Source organism: Heloderma suspectum, chromosome 5 (assembly GCF_057233095.1).
Source record: "Heloderma suspectum isolate Gila_16-S chromosome 5, 16-S_ref, whole genome shotgun sequence".
In the NCBI taxonomy this organism is placed as follows: domain Eukaryota; kingdom Metazoa; phylum Chordata; class Lepidosauria; order Squamata; family Helodermatidae; genus Heloderma; species Heloderma suspectum.
Window position 1 is genome coordinate 20,706,015 of NC_139462.1, and position 20,322 is coordinate 20,726,336.

The window sequence follows — 20,322 nt, forward strand, 5'->3', positions numbered from 1 at the left end:
TGTACCACATCAGAGAGGCGGTAGGTCATCATTTTACCTCCACATCTAATCAAGGCACAAACAAAACTGGGGTGGAGTCAGGGAAGAGCTTGCCCCTCCCTTTTAGCAAGCGAGAACACATAAATGCCTCCTCATGGTTTGAGAATGCTTTGGCTCAAACTACAGCCATGGTTTATACGCTGTGATGCACACATGAAGATCTGTGCATGCAGGGGCTCTTGCTGGCTGACAAAAGTGATTTCAGACAGCCTTCAACTATCCTGCATATATACTTTTAAACATCAGCAGCAACCAGCCAGGCATATGGGTGTAGTACACTCAAATGTTATAAATGAGAACACAAAGAACCAGATGTCATCTTGACAACCATTACTTTATAGTTTACAGTTCTGAGCATTTTTGAACATATCACAATGTAATTATTTTACCAAAACTATTTCATGAGTCACACTATTGCAAAAGTTATTTTCATGGTATACACACAATTCTCACACCCATTATAATTTTACGATGTTAAGGTTAGGGCGTAGATCTGTAAAAATTTTTCTCCCCTGTGTTTTGGAAGGAAGAGCTCAAACAAGACCATATGGTGGTAAGAAGATATTTATACATAAAAAATACACAGTCTTCTGAAACATTGCCTCTTCAAACAAATTTCTACCTGAAATTGTGTAGAATTTTTCTTTTTACTCATGCTCGTTCCCTATCTGTAACACAGCATTAATTTCTTCCGCACTAACTACTACAGAATCTAATGGTTTCCTTGTTTTTTCTGGATTTTTCATTTTCCATAAGTTTCCAAGTACAATCCCTAGAAAAAGTAAGAGTCCTACAGTGCGGTTAGAAGAAAACTTTTTCCAGCAATCTTCAGAATTGTGAATGTCCAACATGTATATCTGTTGAAAGAGACAAAAATGTATCAATTATTACTGTAATTCAGTGCTACAGTTGTCAAGTCAATACCCTCTCCTCCTAGAATACCTCTTTCGTTTCCACGTTTTTTCCTGGACTGCCATAAATTCACCTATTTTGCACTACATGCTATAAATTACTCTCCCCTCCCTAGTTTTTGCTGTTCTTTTATCAAAAGTACCCTTCTCTCTCACCTCTCCAATTCCTCCTCTCCCTCTGTTGAGAAAAAGAAAATTGTATCCAGGTGTCTCTTCAGGCTACAGCAATAGGATAGGGTTAGGAATTAAGCCAAATAAAGAATCCCACTCATTTTACGTTTCCACACAAACAGTACATAAGACGGAGATCTAACCTGCTGAGCCAAGTGGATGCCTACAGCAGCCACAGCTGCGTAGTAGGGGAAAGTCTGATCACTATCCATTCCTGTCACAGTAAGTCCCAAAAGCATCAGGGCGCAGAAGCCACTGAGCCACTGCTTTGTGTTTTCATTGAACCGGAGTGCTGTTGATTTCACACCTATGGCCAGATCGTCCCTTTTATCCTACAATGAAAAGTTCCAAAGGGTGTTAATAAAACATCCAACTGCAGGGGTACTTCATAGATTGACACAGGGAAGAATGGTGCTCTTCTGCTCGGGGACGGGCACTGAAATTGGAAGTGATCTTAGTAAGAAGAGCACCTGGGCATTTTGGTTGAAAATACCAACCAGAAAGAGAAAAACAGATGGACAGAAGCCATCAAAGCCCCATGCTAGCTAAAACAGGGAAGAAAGCTGTTATAAAAAAATAATGTATCTCACCCAACACATTCTGAATTTGAAAAAGAGAACAAAATATATCCTGAAAAACAGAAAGCAAGTGTAAAGGAAGAAAGAGAAAGCAAGCAAGATTGAGAGCTAGCACACAGCAGCGAAGAGTACGAGCTACAAGTCAAGATGTCCTTGATTCAAAGCTTGGAACTCAACTCATGGCTGTGTTCAGACAGCACAATAAACCATAGTTCAGCATGATGAAAATGACCTGCAGCAAGTCTCAGGTTTGTGTGCTCTTCTCTCTGCTGGCATAGCCCCAAGGAGGAGTTTAGAAGCATTTGCTTCTGGTTTAGATTTACTGCAGCTTGCTTTGTCATCCAAACCTGACAAACTGTGGTTAATCTTAACAATGGCTCATTTAACACAAGCAGCTTTAACCCATGCTGCCTTTTGAAGATGGCTTGATTAAACAAACCACAGTTAACATTAACCATAGTCTAGAATTTGGATGATATGCTAAACTGTAGTTTAGGGTGATGACTGAATGTGGCCAATGAGTGGCCTTATTGGCAAGCAGTTATCTCTCAACCTCAAGATACAAGATTGCTAAAGATAAATGTATGTGAAGCAATTTGAGGACTTAGTGTGTATTATTATTTATAGCTATCCAGAACTGCTCATGCGCTCCTGATTCACCATTCCCAAGCTGTGGAAAAAACAGGTATCTACCCATTCATAAAGCCTCACATTATCAAGAAAAAGCAAGGAAATTCATATGCAGAAATTCCTAACATTCCAAGTACACAGATATTATTTTTTTTGCTTTTATTCATATCCTGCTTTTATGCCCAAACAGTGCCCTCAGGGCAGGTCACAATAACCAGCATAAGAATAACAAAAATGAAAACAAAGTACACTAAAAGAAGTAAAAGCACTTCAAACAAAGACACACAGTTTAAAATCCACTTTCAAATTCAGCAAGAACAATTACTCCATAGTAGCATAATTCATTAGAACTACTCAGCATCAGTCCCTCATTTCAAAGGCCTCCTTATTTAAGCAATAAGGAATTTACATACCTGATGAGCATACATCGTGTCGTACATCAATGTCCAAAAAATCCCTGAGAAATACAAGGGCAAGCAAACAGACCAGTCACAAGAACCTTGGACAGCTGACCACCCAAGTAAGGCTCCCCAGTTGAAGGTAAGGCCTAGAAGAGATGTCAGAAACAAACAAAAAACAATTGCCTGTATCTATTTTTTCAGAAAGATGTTACAATGAGATTCAAAATGACCTGCAATGCACTCAGATATGACTTCACTTTCAAAACATTTTGGCAGTCAATGAAACAACTACTATTGAAGTCCCATGTTAGTCTGGAGCAAGAAAACAATAACAAACAAGTTCTATGCCAACTTAGAGACACTGGCCAAGTGTAGCATGAGATTTGTTCGCAACAACTACGGCTAGCCTCGGCAACTCCTATCCTCAACAGTTGTAACCCAAAGAGAATCGACGGGCTGTGAAGTGTGCATGCCACTAGGAACATGGGGGAGAAAACCATGTACAGTACCCCCACCCCATGATGAAGGACAGGTGGACAACTAGTGGCCCTCCCGATGTTTTGGCCTACAACTCCCATCAGCCCTAGCCAGCATAGCCAATGGTGAGGGATCATGGGAGTTGTAGGTCAAAACATCTGGGGAGCCACAAGCTGCCTACCCCTTATGTATACGCATTCCCATCTGCACCAAGAGAAGGACAGGAATATAAACTGGCTGGAAAGGGGGCACGTGCTTCTGGCTGCTTCAGTATCTTAACAGCCACAGGATTCCCTCCTTGTCTCAGGCTCACAGACAGGCCTATAAACAGACACACCCAATGGTGCAGATAAAGTCTGGTTATCTTTATTCAAAGTGTTATGTTGAGGAAGGATAGACTGCAGAGTTCTACATGTTTCTGGCAGAAGCTTATATTCTGGTTCAGAATACACAGGTCAGGGCAGCAAGAAATGGACTCCGGTTCATAAACTGATAGGAGAAAATTACCACAGTATTCTAACTGAATCTTTGTGGAGGAATAGTACGATTTCTTTCATTGTATTTTAGGAAAGCGAGTCAGGGCTTTGGAATGAGGAAGGTGGGTCCCAATAGAAAAAGTATTGCTCAGTTTTTGCCCCTCTCATTTCTGAGCTCACCTGTATTCACTGCAGAAGGTAAATTGCTTTCATTCCATCTGTTCCATTCACCAATACGGTGACTAGATGCAAAGGAGGGCAGAGCTTGCTTACTTTTAATGGTTGTGTGGCAGAGGGAAGTTTGGCAAGTAGAGCTTTGCTCATTACTATAAGCCCTATGATGTAAAAGCTGCACATGCCAAATACTCCCTCTTCCACATAGCTATTAAAAGGTACAGGAGGCTTGCCTTTTCTGGACACCTAAATGGCAGATGGTTTATTAAAGATAGAAACAAATACATTGTGTCTAAAGGATGGATTTGAAAACTTCCCTTCTATCTCTGTTAACCCCAGGAGCACCAGGTTCCTATTAGCATTCTCTTTTGCCATATACAAGACTTACAGGACAATCCTATATATGTCTACTCAGAAGTACACCCCACTGACTTCAGTGGGACTTACTCTCAGGTAAGCATGTATAGGATTGTAGCCTTAAGCACAACCTCTTTTTTTATCTGAACAAACTAGCTGAGCAAGACTCAGACTCAAAGTATACATTACTTTAAATTATTATTGTTGCACCACAGGGTGAATATATTATAAAAAAGGCAGGAACTACTAAATTTCTGGCTTTTTTTATTTACTAAGATTTATATCCCATCTTTCAAGCACAGTATCAAGAGTGCCTTCAATAAAATATTTAAAAACCCATAAGATAACTAATTCATAAGAATAAGCTAAGAAACAGCAAATCTATAAAAGCAGCATTCAAATCAAAACAGACCAATTTTTTTAAGCCAGGAAAAATAAAAAAGGTCTTTGCCTAGCACCAGAGAAACATGAGAGTGGGCACGAGGGAAGCCTCTTTGGGGGGAGTGTTCCAAAGCCAGGGTGCCACCTCTGTTCTCTTCCTGATAGCCATGCATTGAACATAAGTTGGTGGGGAAACCGAGATATGTGCCTCTGAGGGTTATCTCAAATGCCAAGCCGAATAACTCCAAGGAAGCCTTCAAATGTTTGCTTCTTGAACAGCAGCTCCCCACTCCACCCCCTGCAATGCTGTGTGACAAACTGCTTTTGAATTAAGTGGAATGTCAAAAACAGTTTGCAGTGATACATAATGTTCTGTTGTACAATTGAAAAGCATTCAAAAATACAATTGGATGCGTGGAAATCTGAGCACATTCAGTAGTTATTGTTTTTTTAGATCTCAGCCCTTTAAATCCAACCGCAGTGGAGAAACAAAAGAGGAAAATAAGAAGCAGGTCAACATTAATTAAAATAATAATTCCAGTCTTCGCAGTGAACTAAATATCTATTACTATCCAATTGTCATACTCCGTTTTGCACATTAATTTGAAGTTTGTTAGCCAGGTTTAAATGTGCAAAAAAATAGCTTCACTCTCCATAGAAAACTATTTCCACATTTCTTGAGGCTCTTCCCAGAATGCTCCCACCTGGTAAAGTGTAGTGAGTGGTTACTGATGAGACGGACTTTTCAGTGGTGGCACCCTGCCTGGGGAATGCTCTCCTCAGAGGCTCACCTGGCACCTACTTTGATGAAATTTCAGTGCTAAGTAAAGACCTTTTTGTTTTCCCAGGCCTTTTAATGTGCTTTGGCTTCAGTCCTTGTTTTCATCTCTGCTAAGTGATTTTATACTGGTTTTGTATGCTTTATTTGATATACATACATACATATGAAGTCATGACTGTGAGGAACGCATGACATCAAATTATAGAAGAATCGACCATTGTTTTATTTGGCTGCTAAAGTTCAAGTATTTCCTACTGGCAGAGTTTGTTTAAACCAGCTAATTAAAAAGGTGAATGCTCCAGGCCTCAAAAAGCAGGAAAACGTTTTATAAACAACTGATGCCCAGAGAACAAAATACTAACTCTCATGCTGCAATGGAGGGAAATGAAGAATTATTTCTCAGAGTAAGTCTAGTCAACTCTTGCAAAGCATGTGACACCCTAAGTAACCTACCGACAATCCAACACAGAGCTAAGCCAGTATGAACAACCCATTTATAAGCAAAAGAAATTCCTAAGCTTACCTAAGTACAACTGCGGCCAGTATGTTATTCTCTTCATAAGCGGGTAAGTCACCACGAGCAATAAAGAGGCGGCTCCTAAAACAATACTGTGAGGGAAGGGGAAACAAATTTTAACTAAAAATTAAAAAATTGGAGTGCACACATTTTGCTTCCACACAGCTATTTTGTACTGCCCTATTCTGCCCAGAAGACGTAGGCAGATAATGACATGTTTCACAACAAACAGGAAATGTAAGATGTAAAAAAAATCCACTTCATTGCAGCCAGAATGGTATTAAATGCTGTGTTGGTCTTTGGACAAGGGTATCTGCGTTCACAGCCCTGCTCAGTTGTGAAGCTTATTGGGTGGCCTTGTGACAATCACTTGCTCTCAGCTGAAAGAGAGTTATTGCAAGGATAAAATGGAAGAACCCCTTGCATATTGTCCTGAGCTTCGAAACAAATACACGTGACACCTGCAGCACAATGCCGTAGTGTGGAGTGATCATGTTCAGGACTTCGGCAAGGTAGCCATGCCCTCCTACAGGATACCTTAAGAATACCTTATTCCATTCTCCTGACCCCCCACACGGTTCCTACCCCCAAGACACAGCATTCTGAGCATGCTCAGATCACAGCCATTTTCTTTTCCAATGATGTGGTTCTCCACAAAACATTTTCATCCCTCACTTCTAACCTGATTTTAAAAAGCTACTTTCTCTGCTAGTACTCTACACAGGACCTGGGGAAAACATTAGATGAGACCTGGTCAACCAAATATTTTCTGTAAAAATCCACATTTATCCATTCAAATGTTCAATATTTATGCCTCCAGAAGAATGATTCCAATAAGCACACTCGTCAAAATTTTAAAAATTGGCCAAGCAATCAACAGTTCATGTTTAACTTACCTGTAATAATTTAAACATAGTAAGACACATAAAGCCAAGCTAAGCTGTCCCCCAAGGAAAACAAGGGATTGAAAACTTGAAATCTCTCCAGCCGCCAGTGGCCGACTAGCTGTTCTTATAACCTAAGCACAGAGAATTATTTTAGTCATTGTATCATATCATTAACAGTGATTGTTTGCAAGACAGAGATTTCAGACTTTATACATCACAATTAGTTTTCCCTTTCTGTACAATTCATGCACATTATTTAGTTGTTCTGGCTTTCTGCTGCATGGCACCCTTCTGTCCACCAGGTGGCACGCATACACCACAAGGTCAAGTGGGACCCAGGACCAGTGGACACAACATCTGTGTTTGCACATAAACTATAGTTTAGCATTATGAGGATAAGTCACAGCAACAGCTGTGAGGAGTTTGGAATCTATTGCTTCTGTTTTAGACTAACCACAGTTTGCTGTGATATCCAAAGCTGGACAAACTGTGATAAGTCTTAACTATGGGTTAGTAGAAACAAGACAACTTTCAACTATGGGTTATGAAGCTGGCTTGTTTTCACTAATCATAGTTAAGATTAACAACAGTTTAGGTCTTGGATGCAACACTAGTCCTATACAATGGCAGTAGGGCTAATGCTGAGAGGTATCCTGGAGGAGGGGAAGGCAATTGCCTTTGTCCCTTGTAGGTTAACCCTCACCTCCATGAAACTGCCAAGGGACAAGTGCCACCCATCAAATTGACAGGCATGGCTGCTAGCATATCTCAGAATAAACAACAGCAAGAGCAGTTTAGGGTGCAATCCTAGGCATGTTTAGATGGGAAAAAGTCCCACAAATCCCAGCATGGCTGGTTGGGGCATGCTGGGAGCTGTAGGACTTTTCTTATCTAAACACGCATAGGGCTGCACCCTTAGATACTGTACGTAAAGCCTGGAAATAACTATTCAAGTGAGGGGTGTGTGGTAGAATTTTGAGCACCTTTCTTTGTGTTGCTGATTTCAGAATTCAAAATTAACCTCTTTACTCCAATGTCTGTGGCCTGAACAATCCCGTGTAAAACCACTGGTCAACCTGAGAATTGCAACAACAACAACAACAACAACAAAAACCTCCGTTTTTGCACTAGACACATTTTCTTCTCAGCCACTCCCACTCTCAACTCATCAAACCACTGTTAAATTCAGGGGGTGGGGATTTTAAAAGAGGTTTGGCAATTTAATACTGGCAGCTATTATGACAGAAAAGCCCCAATGTGACCCTGGATCTCTTGTTCTGGATTGTAGACACTAGAGAAACCTTCTCCCTCAATTAGCATTTCAGAGCGAGGGAGGGACTTGCTTTACAAAAAGGTCATTTACTTACTGAGCAAACATTATGAGCCTGCCTGCTCTTTTCAAGTCCTCTCTACCTTTTTGTCATAGTCCTGATCCCACATGTCATTAATGGTACAGCCTGCTCCACGCATCAGGACTGCACCAGTGCCAAAGAGTAAAAGCATGTCCCAGGCTGGCAAACAGCCTGGTTCTGCTGCAAGGGCTATGCTCCAGGTGCAGGGGAGATACAGCAGCCATGTCCCTAAAAATATAAATTTCGACAAGGATTAGTGAAAGAGAAATACAGAAGTAATCCATATTCATGCTAGATGTCAATTCCTTATTTTTGTTTGCCTTTTTTCACTCGATTCTGCCTTTCTGTTTGACTGGAGTATCAAATACCTTACCAAGACAAATAGTTTTCCCATCTCACATGAGCACAAAGTAGAAAGGAATGTGGATGTTTGACTTGAGAAGTCAGACATAACCTACAGTCATAGCTGAGATAAAATAGCCCTGGCTTTCGAAAAGTAACCAGTGTTATAGCAACACTTTACTTTACCATTATTCATGACGGTGATTCACTCCCTCTGGAGGTCAAAGAAGGAATTAAATAGTACAGAAGCTCAAAGAATGAGGTGCATTCAAAGGGTGTGGCACAAAACAGAATGAAATAGCAGCACATTAAATGGCTCCATTTACAAATAGAAAAATTACTTAGAAAGCAGAACATTATTTGTGAATATATATTCTCAAAATAAGGATTTTCTTTGCAAAATTGAAGTAGATTAATAAACCGCACACTTTCTTAAATGTTTTCAGAAAGAAATAATGGCATACAAAAGAGACAATATTACAAATATATAAGATACAGTAAAATGAAATAACCCAAGTAAATGAAGAGCAGTACTAAATTATATCACATTTTTATCCTTACTAAGTCACCTGGAAGTAACAGCAAGCTTCTGAGCCTCATGAGCTTTGAAAATGTTAACATAGTAACTACTACAATATTGCAATCGCAGCTTGGCACCCGGTTTCCCTGGGTCTGAATATGTTACTTGGAAGCAAGTTCCATAACACTCAAAGCATCCCAGTCTGGAGTATCAGGAGCACTTTCTACATGGAAAACAGGAAGCTGCCTTATACTAATTCAGACCACTGGTCGATCTAGCCTGTGTAGTTGACACTGACTGGCAGTGGCTCTCCCAGGTTTCAGGCAGGAGGCTTTCCTGCCCTACTTGGAGATGCTGGGGATTGAATCTGGAACCTTCTGCATGCAAACCATTTACTTTGTCCCTCCGCTACAGTGATGAGGCTTCCCCATTCATTTCAGTAGATGGGTAGTTTCTTGCATACATTGCTTTGCATGTACAGTATTGCAACTTTCACCGAGATGAACAGGAAAGCCCTTGAAGGCAGGACAGGTCTGTGTTTGCACTGAAGGGAACCTCCACACCTGTAAGAAACTGCTGGATTGAAGAGGTAACTTGCCTCTTAACCCTGAACAGGACTGCAGTGTGTCACAGGTCCTGTTGTCTGTATACAGCTTAAGGCGCAATCCTATGCATGTTTAGACAGAAAAAAGTCTTACAGCTCCCAGCATGCCCCAGCCAGCCATGCTGTCTAAACATGCACAGGATTGTGCCCTTAGAGTAGCTAATGTAAGCATTGGCAACTAGCAGCTCCTAAGCTAAGTCCAGATCCAAGGGTTGCTATCTGGCTAAGGATAGACGAATTGATCTATTTCCAGTCTGTCACTTTAACATGTTTTATTCCTAATTCTGCTCCATTCCATTTTTGTATTAATCTGCAAGTTTAAACAAAAATGCCCCTCAAAACACTTAAATGTGTCTTTTTTTTCTTAATACATGTTTAAATACATATTTTGATACGTTTAATCTGCCAAGAATGTAATCATTACATTAGGAAAAGTATGAAATCTGGTAGATAGTCAAGCTCCCATCTACACATTGGTCGAAGAGCTGTGAATCAGGTCATATCATACAGCAATTTGCAAAGATCAAATTCGTCAAGCATCCCTATTTCTGGCCATCCAATTCCCAACCCTACATGAGCGGTATCTGTGACACTGGGATTAGCAACAGGACACTGAGAGTGGAGGCTGACACAGGCTTCAGCCCACCATCCCCTACATCGTTGTCAAAATGATCCTCTGGCAAAATTGGTTGCTGGCCAGGCTGTTAAATAAAGAGTGAATAGCAGTAATAACGGAAGTTAAGGATTTGAAATTTCAGTCCTAGAAAAATTACCCCAGTTGCATACAAAATGCCTGTAGCATTCTGTTTTCCTTCATGTTCTGATGCACGGAAGCAGTGAAACTTGCATCTGGCTATACGTGACCATGATGGGAACAAAAGAGGAAGCAAGAGGCATACAGAAGGGAAGGTTTATTGAGCCTGTTTATTTGCAAGGGCCGAGAGTAACTCTCTGCCGAGTTTCCTCTTGCATTCCTGTGTTACACACGCACACAGTTTATTTTCTACAGGTATATATATCTAAGGTTGCCAACTCACTAGAAAAAACACCCAGGTCTTCTTGTGTGCCTTAAAAGCAACTTGATTTGCAGAAGCCAAGACAGTTTTCACAATCTGAAGATACACATTATCAACTGCTCATGTCTGAACATCAAGCTGCTGTTAAAGGCATAGCAGCAAGTTGAAAAGATCTGGCAATTCTACCTATATCTCAAAGCTGAGTTGCCTTCTTTGAAGAGGAAAGCATGGGGCATGTAGACACATAACCACAGAGTCAGAAGTAGGAACATTAATTACATGGATAGGCATGTTGGGAATGTGGCTAGCAGAAATTAGATTTACCAGAACAGACATACATTTTAAGTTTCTTCTCCTTCTCCCAGAACTGTAAGTAATTACAATCCTACTCCCCCGGGACGCATGTTCAGATACAAATGTAACTAGTGCTAACACTGATCATGTGGCCACTCCACAGAGAAGCCAACTGTCAAGATTCATTCAAAACTTCCAGCGTTTCTTTAAAGAAAGTAGAGATTGAACTCATAATATGTCTGTGAGAAGCCCAGCTCTGATTTCCCCCCAAAGAACAATTACTCAGAGAGAAAGTATCAGCAAAAGAGGAAGTCAGAAATGGGACTGAAACCAAGAGCTTCCTTTGAAAAATGACAAGATCTTTCAGTCAACAAACCACATGACTTCCAAGGATTAACAGACAGAAAGAGAGCAATAAGCCCTGAATGTTGGACTGATTTACAGCCCAACCCTTTCTGTCTTTTCTCAGAAGCATGAATCTACCCATACACTACAATCGTCATCTGAAGCCCTCCTTCAAGTGCCTGTTCTGAGAGAAGTTCAGAGGAAGGCAACAAGGGAGAGGGCCTTTTTGGTGGTGGCCCCCCAATTATGGAACATTCTCCCTAGGGAGAGCCACCTGGCACCAATGTTGTCATCTTTCCAGCGCCAGGTGAAGACTTTCCTCTTCCCTGGCATTTGACAGCAGAGAATAGCAAGGAGAAACAAGAAGGCCTTCTTAAATGAACAATGCAAAGAAATCGAGGAAAACAACAGAATGGGAAAGACTAGAGATCTCTTCAAGAAAATCGGAGATCTCAAGGGAACGTTTTGTGCAAAGACGGGCATGATAAAGGACAAAGAAGGCAGGGACCTAACAGATGCAGATGAGATTAAGAAGAGGTGGAAAGAATACACAGAAGAACTATACAGGAAAGATCTTAATGTCCCTGATAGCCATGAGAGTGCGGTCACTGAACTTGAGCCGGACATCCTCGAAAGTGAAGTCAAGTGGGCCTTAGGAAGCATTACTAACAACAAAGCTAGCGGAGATGACAGTATTCCAGCTGAGCTATTTAAAATCCTAAGAGATGATGCTGTTAAAGTGCTGCACTCAATATGCCAACACATTTGGAACACTCAACAGTGGCCACAAGACTGGAAAAGGTCAGTTTACATTCCAATTCCAAAGAAGGGCAATGCCAAAGAGTGTTCAAACTACCACACAATTGCGCTCATTTCACATGCCAGCAAGGTGATGCTCCAAATCCTACAAGCTAGGCTTCAGCAGTATGTGAACCGAGAACTACCGGAAGTACAAGCTGGGTTTAGAAGAGGCAGAGGAACTAGAGATCAAATCGCCAACATTCGCTGCATCATGGAGAAAGCAAGAGAATTCCAGAAAAACGTCTATTTCTGCTTCATTGACTACGCCAAAACCTTTGATTGTGTGGATCACAACAAACTCTGGCAAATTCTTAAAGAGATGGGAGTACCAGACCACCTTACCTGTCTCCTGAGAAACCTGTATGAGGGTCAAGAAGCAACAGTAAGAACCAGTCATGGAACAACCGAGTGGTTCAAAATTGGGAAAGGAGTACGACAAGGCTGCATATTGTCACCCTGCTTATTTAACTTATATGTAGAACACATCATAAGAAATGCCGGGTTGGATGACTCAGAGGTCGGAATTAAGATTGCCGGGAGAATTATCAACAACCTCCGATATGCAGACGATACCACCCTAATGGCAGAAAGTGAAGAGGATCTCAAGAGCCTCTTGTTGAGGGTGAAAGAGGAGAGTGCAAAAGCTGGTTTGAAACTCAACATTAAAAAAACTAAGATCATGGCATCTGGCCCTATCACTTCCTGGCATATAGAAGGGGAAGAAATGGAAACAGTGACAGATTTTACTTTCTTGGGCTCCAAGATCACCGCAGATGGTGACTGTAGCCATGAAATTAAAAGACGCATGCTCCTTGGGAGGAAAGCTATGGCCAACCTAGACAGCATAGTAAGAAGCAGAGACATCACCTTGCCGACAAAGGTCCGTCTAATCAAAGCTATGGTTTTCCCAGTAGTAATGTATGGCTGTGAGAGCTGGACTATAAGGAAGGCTGAGCACCGAAGAATTGATGCTTTCGAACTGTGGTGCTGGAGAAGACTCTTACGAGTCCCCTGGACTGCAAGGAGGTCAAATCAGTCCATCCTAAAGGAAATCAACCCTGAGTGCTCATTGGAAGGACAGATACTGAAGCTGAAACTCAAATATTTTGGCCACCTAATGCGAAGAGAAAACTCCCTGGAAAAGACCCCGATGCTGGGAAAGACTGAAGGCAAAAGGAGAAGGGGACAGCAGAGGATGAGATGGCTAGATAGCATCGCCGATGCAATGAATATGAACTTGAGCACGCTCCGGGAGAGAGCGCAGGACAGGAAGGCCTGGCGTGCTATGGTCCATGGGGTCACGAAGAGTCGGACACGACTGAACGACTGAACAACAACAAGATTTTTAACGCATCTTGGTATTTCTTTATTGTTGACTGTGCAAAACTGCTTTATATTTTTGCATCTAAGTCATTCTACATTACATTATATTGTATTTTTAGGGTTGTAAACGTTGTAAACTGCCCAGAGAGCTTTTGGCCGTTGGGCAGTATAGAAATGTAACAAACGAATGAAGCTAACATCTCAGGGTAGAATTAAACACGTAAACATTCATACACCACAACCATCACAAACAGCGATTCACGTATTTATTAATAATGTCCATTTTATGGATGCATAATTTCATGGATGTATTAATGCAGAAATGTATTAATTTAAATTAATGTTGTTAATTTATTACCATTATTTATGGGCCACCTTTGCACTAATGTCACCACGTACATATAATTACTTAGAGTAAACCCAGGCGAGCTCAACGGGACTTACTACCGGGAAAAAATGCCCAGGGTCCACCTAAGAGGCTTCCCTCCGCTTCCCTCCCCACGCGGACAAGCAGAGGGCGGAGACTCTAGGCTCCTGCCCGCCCCCTGCCTGTCGATTGACAAGCAGACTCACCAATGGGCTTGTCCAGCCTCATGAGGCGCAGGTAGGGTTGGAGCGGGCCGGGAACCGCTCGGACTAAGCCCGCCGCGGAGAGAGTCCTCAGGTGCCGCGTCCTCTGCCGCGAGGGGCGGGGAAGGTCACGGCTCGAACTGGGGCTGGACAGGGCGCAGAGCGCGGCCGCAGGGAAGCGAGCCGAGCATCCCCCGGCGAGAAGAGAGCGCCTGAGGCAGAGCGGCGCCGTTAGGCGGGAGAGAAGCCGCACGGCCGCCATTGGCGGACAAGTGCCCGTTTCGCCTGACGTCAGAATGACAGCGCGCCATCCCCGTAGAGATAGAAAACGGAGGAGAAGTCACACACCCACCGCCGTTGTTGTCCTAAACTTCCGGTCTCTAATAGGAAGTCGACATAGAGGTGCCGAGGGATAGAGCGGCGCAGCTCCGCCCGCATCACAGCCTATGGCGCCGTTCCGTAGGTGTTCTCGGTGGTAAGCTGCTGCGTACGTGAGCGGGCGAGCGGCCGCCCGAGAGATAATACAGCAGGAGCGCAATCCTAGCCGTGTTTAGGCAGAAAAAAGCCCCACAGCTTCCAGCATGGAGCCATGCTGGGAGCTGCATGGTTTTTTCTGTCTGAACATGCATAGGGTTGCACCCGTCCCCATGTGCTCTCCAGTTGTCTTGAACCGCAGTTCCCATCATCCCCTGCCATGGTGGTTGGGGATAATCCTCGTTGTTGTGCAACACATCTGGGAGGCACCAGGTTGAGGAAGGCCGAATTAGGGCGCAATCCTATGGGGATAGGCGGCCCCCTCCGAACTCAAGAGGCGACTGCCTATCCAGTGCAGGGCAGGAGAAGCACGGAAGGGATCGTTCCCTCTGCGCTTCTCCTGCCCCACATTTGTGGCTAGATAGCTGATTTCGGCTGTCTAGCCGCGGGAAGGCGGAGCGGGGGAGGAGGCTGCTGGATGACACATAGGATGTGTCCTACTGGCATTTCCGCCTTCCCCACCCTGGAACGCCCCATTTTCGCCACTCCGTGCTCCTCTTTGGAGCGTGGGGCTGTTCCACACTGCCTGCGAGGCAGCGCGGAAGGGGGGCAAGGTCACTTCTCCAGGAACCAACCTCAGAGCATGGGTTCCGACATCAGTTCCTGGAAAACCAGATATCCTATGGCCGTCTAGCCACTGACTAGCGGCCATAGGATTGCTCCCTCCAAGGTTTTCCTAGCCCCTAAAGACAAAACAACGAGGGATTCTTTGTCTTGGTTTTCAGGTTATCCATAGGGATGGTGAACTTGTGGCCCTTCAGATGTTGTTGGACTGCAACTGCCATCATTTCTGACAATTGGCCATGATTGCTGGGGTGATGGGAGTTGGAGTCTTAACAATATCTAGGTTCCTCACTCTTGGTATATAAAGATGTTCAGGCCATCGCGACTGATTTGTAGGGCCATCAGAATTGTTAGAATACTTGCGCAACAGAGGGGAAACTAAAATTTGATGTGTCCATGAAGAAACAGGTGGGGTCATCCCATGAAGCTGATTGTTGGGAGATCCAGGACAGAGAAAAGGAAGTACTTCTTCACACAGTGCATATTTAAACTATGGAATTCACTTCCACAAGTTGTACTGATGGCCACCAATTTGGATGGCTTTAAAAAGGGATTGGACAAACTCCTGGAAGAGAAGCCTATCAGTGGCTACTAGTTCTAATGGCTGCATGCTACCTCCAGTATCAGAGGCAGTATGCTGGGGAACATGGGCGGGAGGGTGCAGTTGCACTCATGTTCTTCTTGTGGGCAGCTGGTTGGCGACTGTGTGATCAGAATGCTGGACTAGATAGATCTGTGGCCTGATCCAGTATGGCTTTTCTTACGTTCTTATTGTACAGCCATTGTTGCTGATAGTATACACACATTCATGTTTTGCCATCCCATACTTTCCAATCAAGCTGTAATTATTTATTTACAGGAGGAATGTGGACAAGTGTTGCAGCATATCCTCACTCCTTCACACTCCTTCCTGATGAAGAGAGGCAGGGGGCACACAGAGCCTCTTTTTTGGGGGGAGGGTTTAAAGAAATAACCCATGCAGTGCTCCATAAATGCCCATGATATCTGTAAACTCAAGTTAATTCAATTTAGCCTGTTGATCCATTCCTCTTAATGGCTGTGCCAACCAATAAACTACTATATCTCTTCAACAAATTACTAGCTTTTGCAAGAAATAATAACTGCATTACCTGGTTATTTTCCGTGCTATACAGGAGATGTATACTGTAGACCTAAAAGGGGATGGGAGTGGTGAGAGAGGAAAAAAACAAGGTATTTCTTCCTGTCAAGTGCCCTCTGCTGGATATATAAAAACTTCCTTGGTTTTCCTTGGCCTAGAAGTAAACTTGCTTTCTTGTTTTAAGTTGTGAAGCTTCCAAACTGATATTTCACTTAGGCTTTTTTGAATGAAGCATAATATTTAGATCCTTGACAGTCCAGCTTCAGGACCTGTTATGGGATGGAAACTGTCTTAGTTTTCCTGTGGAATAAACAGGAGAGTGTGACCTTATTCATTCTTGGCAGCATTCAGTGCCACTGATGATGGTATCTCTCCGCACGACCAGGCAAAGTTGGGCATCTGCACTTGTTCCATTTCTATCTGTGAACAAAGATGCAGAAGATAATGGTGTGAGAGAAATGCATAGGGGGCTGACACATCTGAAAGGGGGTAGATTGGGGAAGCCTACTTTAAATCAATTGGCAACAAACGCATTCATGGCTCATAATACTCACCTATGCACGGTGAAGCTATTTACAGGCAAATCAAATTAGCAGTCTAGTTTACATTCATACCCTGTTATTATAATGGTATTTATAGCACTATAAATTGAACTGTCATTTTGTCCAGGGAAACAAACAAGTTCCCCTGCTATGTAAGGCACTAACCTAAAAATTAAACAAAAGAAGAAAGAAGCACAGACAGTATTTTGAAACCAGGCTCTCCGCAAATGCCATGGCGTGTGAACTTTAAAATGAATTTGTAAAAAACAAAACAAAATAAAAACACTAAGAAGACTTACAATGGTGTTGTGTTAATAATGCTCTGTGTAGAAAAAAAGAGGAATTATTTAAGCTCTCAGGCTGACTGGTAACAAAGTTTTAATACATTTTTGGGTTTGTTGGTTTTTTTCTGTGCTTGCTTCTGAAAAATGTTCCAGGGAAGAATCCAGATTTGCAGATCCTTCAGCTGGGCTGAAAAAATTGTTCTGCATCTATTTTGCTATTGTCTTTACAGACAAATGTTTTCACAAGTGACTTTGAGATGCCACACTTTCCCCTTAATGATGATGATGATAGGGTAAACCTGACTATGCCCGCTGCCCAGAGCAGTGAATGCATCACCAGAAAGTTCAAATGCAGGTGAAGTCACAACACAATGAACGTTTCCTGACACAAATGCAGCACCAGCCTTACCATGAAGCTGAGAGAGGCAACCACTTCACGTGCCACTTTTTAGACACTGCTCAAGAACTTTATGTTGTCATGTATGTATGCACTTTACTAACCGGATGTGATAGGGGTGGCTCATTTGAATTTTCTACCTATAAGGTCAAAATGTCATCAGCTGACCATACAAAAATTACTGTGTTGACCAGGGGTGGGGAAACCTTTCCCCTCTAAAAGTCTTATTTCCGCAGAGGAAAGTGGTCAGGGGCTACCTATGGTGGGGCAGAAGCCAAGAGTACTCACACATATGCGCACACACCTCATATACACACAGCCGGTGAGATGAATGCTATTGGTGTGCATGTGTGAATATTGTTCATGTGGAAGAGAGCCATTTTTAAAAGAATATATAAACTAGATAATGTAAGTTTTACATTTTCATTGATAGACATGGCATGGCGTGCTATGGCCCATGGGGTCACGAAGAGTCAGACACGACTGAACGACTGAACAACAACATATAAAACCCATTTTACAGCCCAGTCCTCTGTATGTCTACTCCCTCAGGAATCATAGCTAAATGAGCCAGTGTGGTGTAGTGGCTAGAGTGTTGGACTGGGAGCTGGGAGATCCGGGTTCTAGTCCCCACTTGGCCATGAAGCTCACTGGGTGACTTTGGGCCAGTCACAGACTCTCAACCCAACCTACCTCACAGGGTTGTTGTTGTGAGGATAAAATGGAGAGGAGGAGGATTATGTATGCCACCTTGAGTTCCTTAAAGAGGAAAAAAGGCGGGATATAATGCAATGAATAAATAAATAAATGGATCCTCCATGCTCAGAAACAGTATACCTCTGAATACTATATGATGCTAACAAAGAACAGGGGAAAGCTACCCCTTTTCATCCTGTTTGTGAGGACCCAGAGGCATCTGGCTGGACAGTGCCGGAAAACCGATTTCTATATTAAATTGAGTTTTAGTCTGATCCAGTTCAGTTCTTATGTTCTTAATAGCACTGATTCTGAATACTTGTTTTTGGGATTGGAGCCTTAAACCTCTTGTGTGAAAAATGCCCAGAATCAGGCTATAGGGTTTTATGTGCATCTTCTGCAATCTCGTTGGAAACTACAAATGCTAATTAAATGACACCTTTAGCACAAAGGAAGCTTTGGGGGCAACTAAAAAACTGAACAACAGTAAACCGAATATAAATTAGTTTATAATTAAATTAGTTTATAATTAACTAATTAGTTTATAATTAAATTAGTTTATAATTAAATGACACCTTTAGCACAAAGGAAGCTTTGGGGGCAACTAAAAAACTGAACAACAGTAAACCGAATATAAATTAGTTTATTTCAAAGTATGCAAATACCAAAAACAAGTTACATATCAACACGCATGAAAGCAAAGTAAAAGATGGTTATCTAGGGTTGCATTTTGGCAGGTCTTGTACCAAAAACCTAGGAACAACAGAAACTGCCTTATACGGAGTCAGGCCATTGGTCCATCTAGCACAGTACTATCCACACAGCCCATGCTATCTGGGCATGATGGGAGTTGCAGTCCCAACACATCTGGAAGGCACCAGGTTGGGAAAGGCTGGTCTACACTGACAGGCTGCAGCTTTCCTGAGTTTCAGGCATGGCACTTTCTCAGCCCTATGTAGAGATGACAGGGATTGAAGCTGGGATTTTCTGCAGGAAAAGCAGCTGCTCTTGTCAGCTTATGGACTGTTACAAATGATGTCTAGTTTGCACACATCCAGCACGCTGCCATATGAATGTGCCAGACTTATTTGAGAGAGCGCTACAATTGCTGGAGAAAGCGAATGTCTGGAAGAGCCCATCAAGAGCCTTTCCCTGCCTTTTGTTGGGTTTGGCTCTGGCCTCCCAGCAGCCCTGAAAAACAGCGATGGGCAACTTGTGGCCCTTCAGATGTTTGGGTCTACCACTCCTATAACCCCGCATCATTGGCTATGCTGGCTAGGGCTGATGGGGATTGTAGGCCAAAACATCTGGAGGGCCACAAGTTGCCCACTCCTGCTGTAAAAGAAAGCAGAACGTCTCTCCTGGCAGGCTGATCAACAGCTCCTATTTCATGCTCCTTGCCAGTGCCTGGAATTTGCATGCTCATTCTTCCTGTTGCCCTTTGATAGCTTTGCACTGATGTCCCTGAACGCTGACTGGCCTGCTTGCCTATTTATCCTTGGCATTCTCATAATCCACCCATGCCGCCTGTTTCCTGGCTTGGATGCTGCCTGACATAGTCCTCATTGTATCCCTAACTGGAATCTCTCCTGCAGCAGAACTTTCATTCTTGGGGCAGCTGTGGTTGAAACAAAGTGCTAAAGTAACTGTTATAGGCTGGAGAGAATTGAAAGAAAAATTTTAGAAACCCAGGAGAATATATTGAGCTAATGAAATGCCCTTCATTTCTGACTCGCTTTGTTGCTGGAACAGTTGAAAGTCTTGATGTCTGACAAGACTGTGGCTTTCAACCAGATATCAGAGATGTGCATGGACTTGCTAAATGCAAGCCCTTGCTTTGGCATTTCTTATGACGTAAAATCCATACGAAAAAGCTGGGAGCCTAAGGCTGCTTCCCGGACTAAGAGGCTTCTCCCTGAGAGTTGGCAGTGTTTCATCATCCAACATTTTGAGAACGTGACCATTCAGCTGAACAGATCTGCAAGAGGAAAGGATAGTTTAGACACAAATTCTAGGCTGGAGAAATCAGTAATAATAGAACAGCCTCCTCCAACCTGACGCTCTCCAGACATGTTAGACTACAGTCCCATCATTCCCAGCAGCATGAGAGCTATACTGCAGTGCATCTACAGGGTACCAGGTTGGCTGCGTTTGGAGGTTGTTCGGGGCACGTGATGTCATGGCCATCCCGCAGCCATCCCGGAGATTTTCATGGAAAAAATGGTTTTTCTGAGATGA

The 20,322-nt window shown here is 42.9% G+C and overlaps 2 protein-coding genes across 8 annotated transcripts in view; both read right to left on the reverse strand.

Moving 5' to 3' along the window:
* Nucleotides 1-354: 354 nt before the first annotated feature.
* On the reverse strand, nucleotides 355-14,234 carry COQ2 (coenzyme Q2, polyprenyltransferase). The gene is made up of 7 exons (XM_084855531.1): nucleotides 13,951-14,234; nucleotides 8,194-8,360; nucleotides 6,790-6,911; nucleotides 5,900-5,985; nucleotides 2,743-2,876; nucleotides 1,265-1,453; nucleotides 355-896 (listed from the first exon to the last, which is right to left on the reverse strand). Exons 1-7 carry the CDS (start codon nucleotides 14,207-14,209, stop codon nucleotides 687-689), a joined length of 1,167 nt encoding a protein of 388 aa, XP_084711657.1. The 5' UTR covers nucleotides 14,210-14,234; the 3' UTR covers nucleotides 355-686.
* Nucleotides 14,235-18,711: 4,477 nt separating this feature from the next.
* HPSE (heparanase) overlaps nucleotides 18,712-20,322 on the reverse strand; it is a 34,926-nt gene continuing 33,315 nt past the window's right edge. For 2 of the 7 annotated variants that reach the window (XR_014791965.1, XR_014791967.1), the window contains 2 exons: nucleotides 19,451-20,062; nucleotides 18,712-19,305 (listed from right to left, as the gene is read on the reverse strand). Coding sequence is in view for 3 of the 7 variants with exons in the window: in XM_084855528.1 (XP_084711654.1) it covers nucleotides 19,903-20,062 (160 nt within the window). In the remaining 4 variants the exon portion in view is untranslated. Of the gene's footprint in view, nucleotides 20,063-20,322 lie in introns of all 7 variants that reach the window. The other 5 variants (XM_084855528.1, XM_084855530.1, XR_014791966.1 and 2 more) reach the window with 4 other exon arrangements.

Excerpts from the sequence above, each read along its gene's own strand:
- COQ2 (XM_084855531.1), bottom strand. The coding sequence starts at position 14,209 with ATGGCGGCCGTGCGGCTTCTCTCCCGCCTAACGGCGCCGCTCTGCCTC. Across the intron at positions 5,986-6,789 it reads CTATGTTTAAATTATTACAG|TATTGTTTTAGGAGCCGCCT; the intron begins GTAAGTTAAACA and ends CTTCCCTCACAG. Across the intron at positions 897-1,264 it reads GCATCCACTTGGCTCAGCAG|ATATACATGTTGGACATTCA; the intron begins GTTAGATCTCCG and ends CTCTTTCAACAG.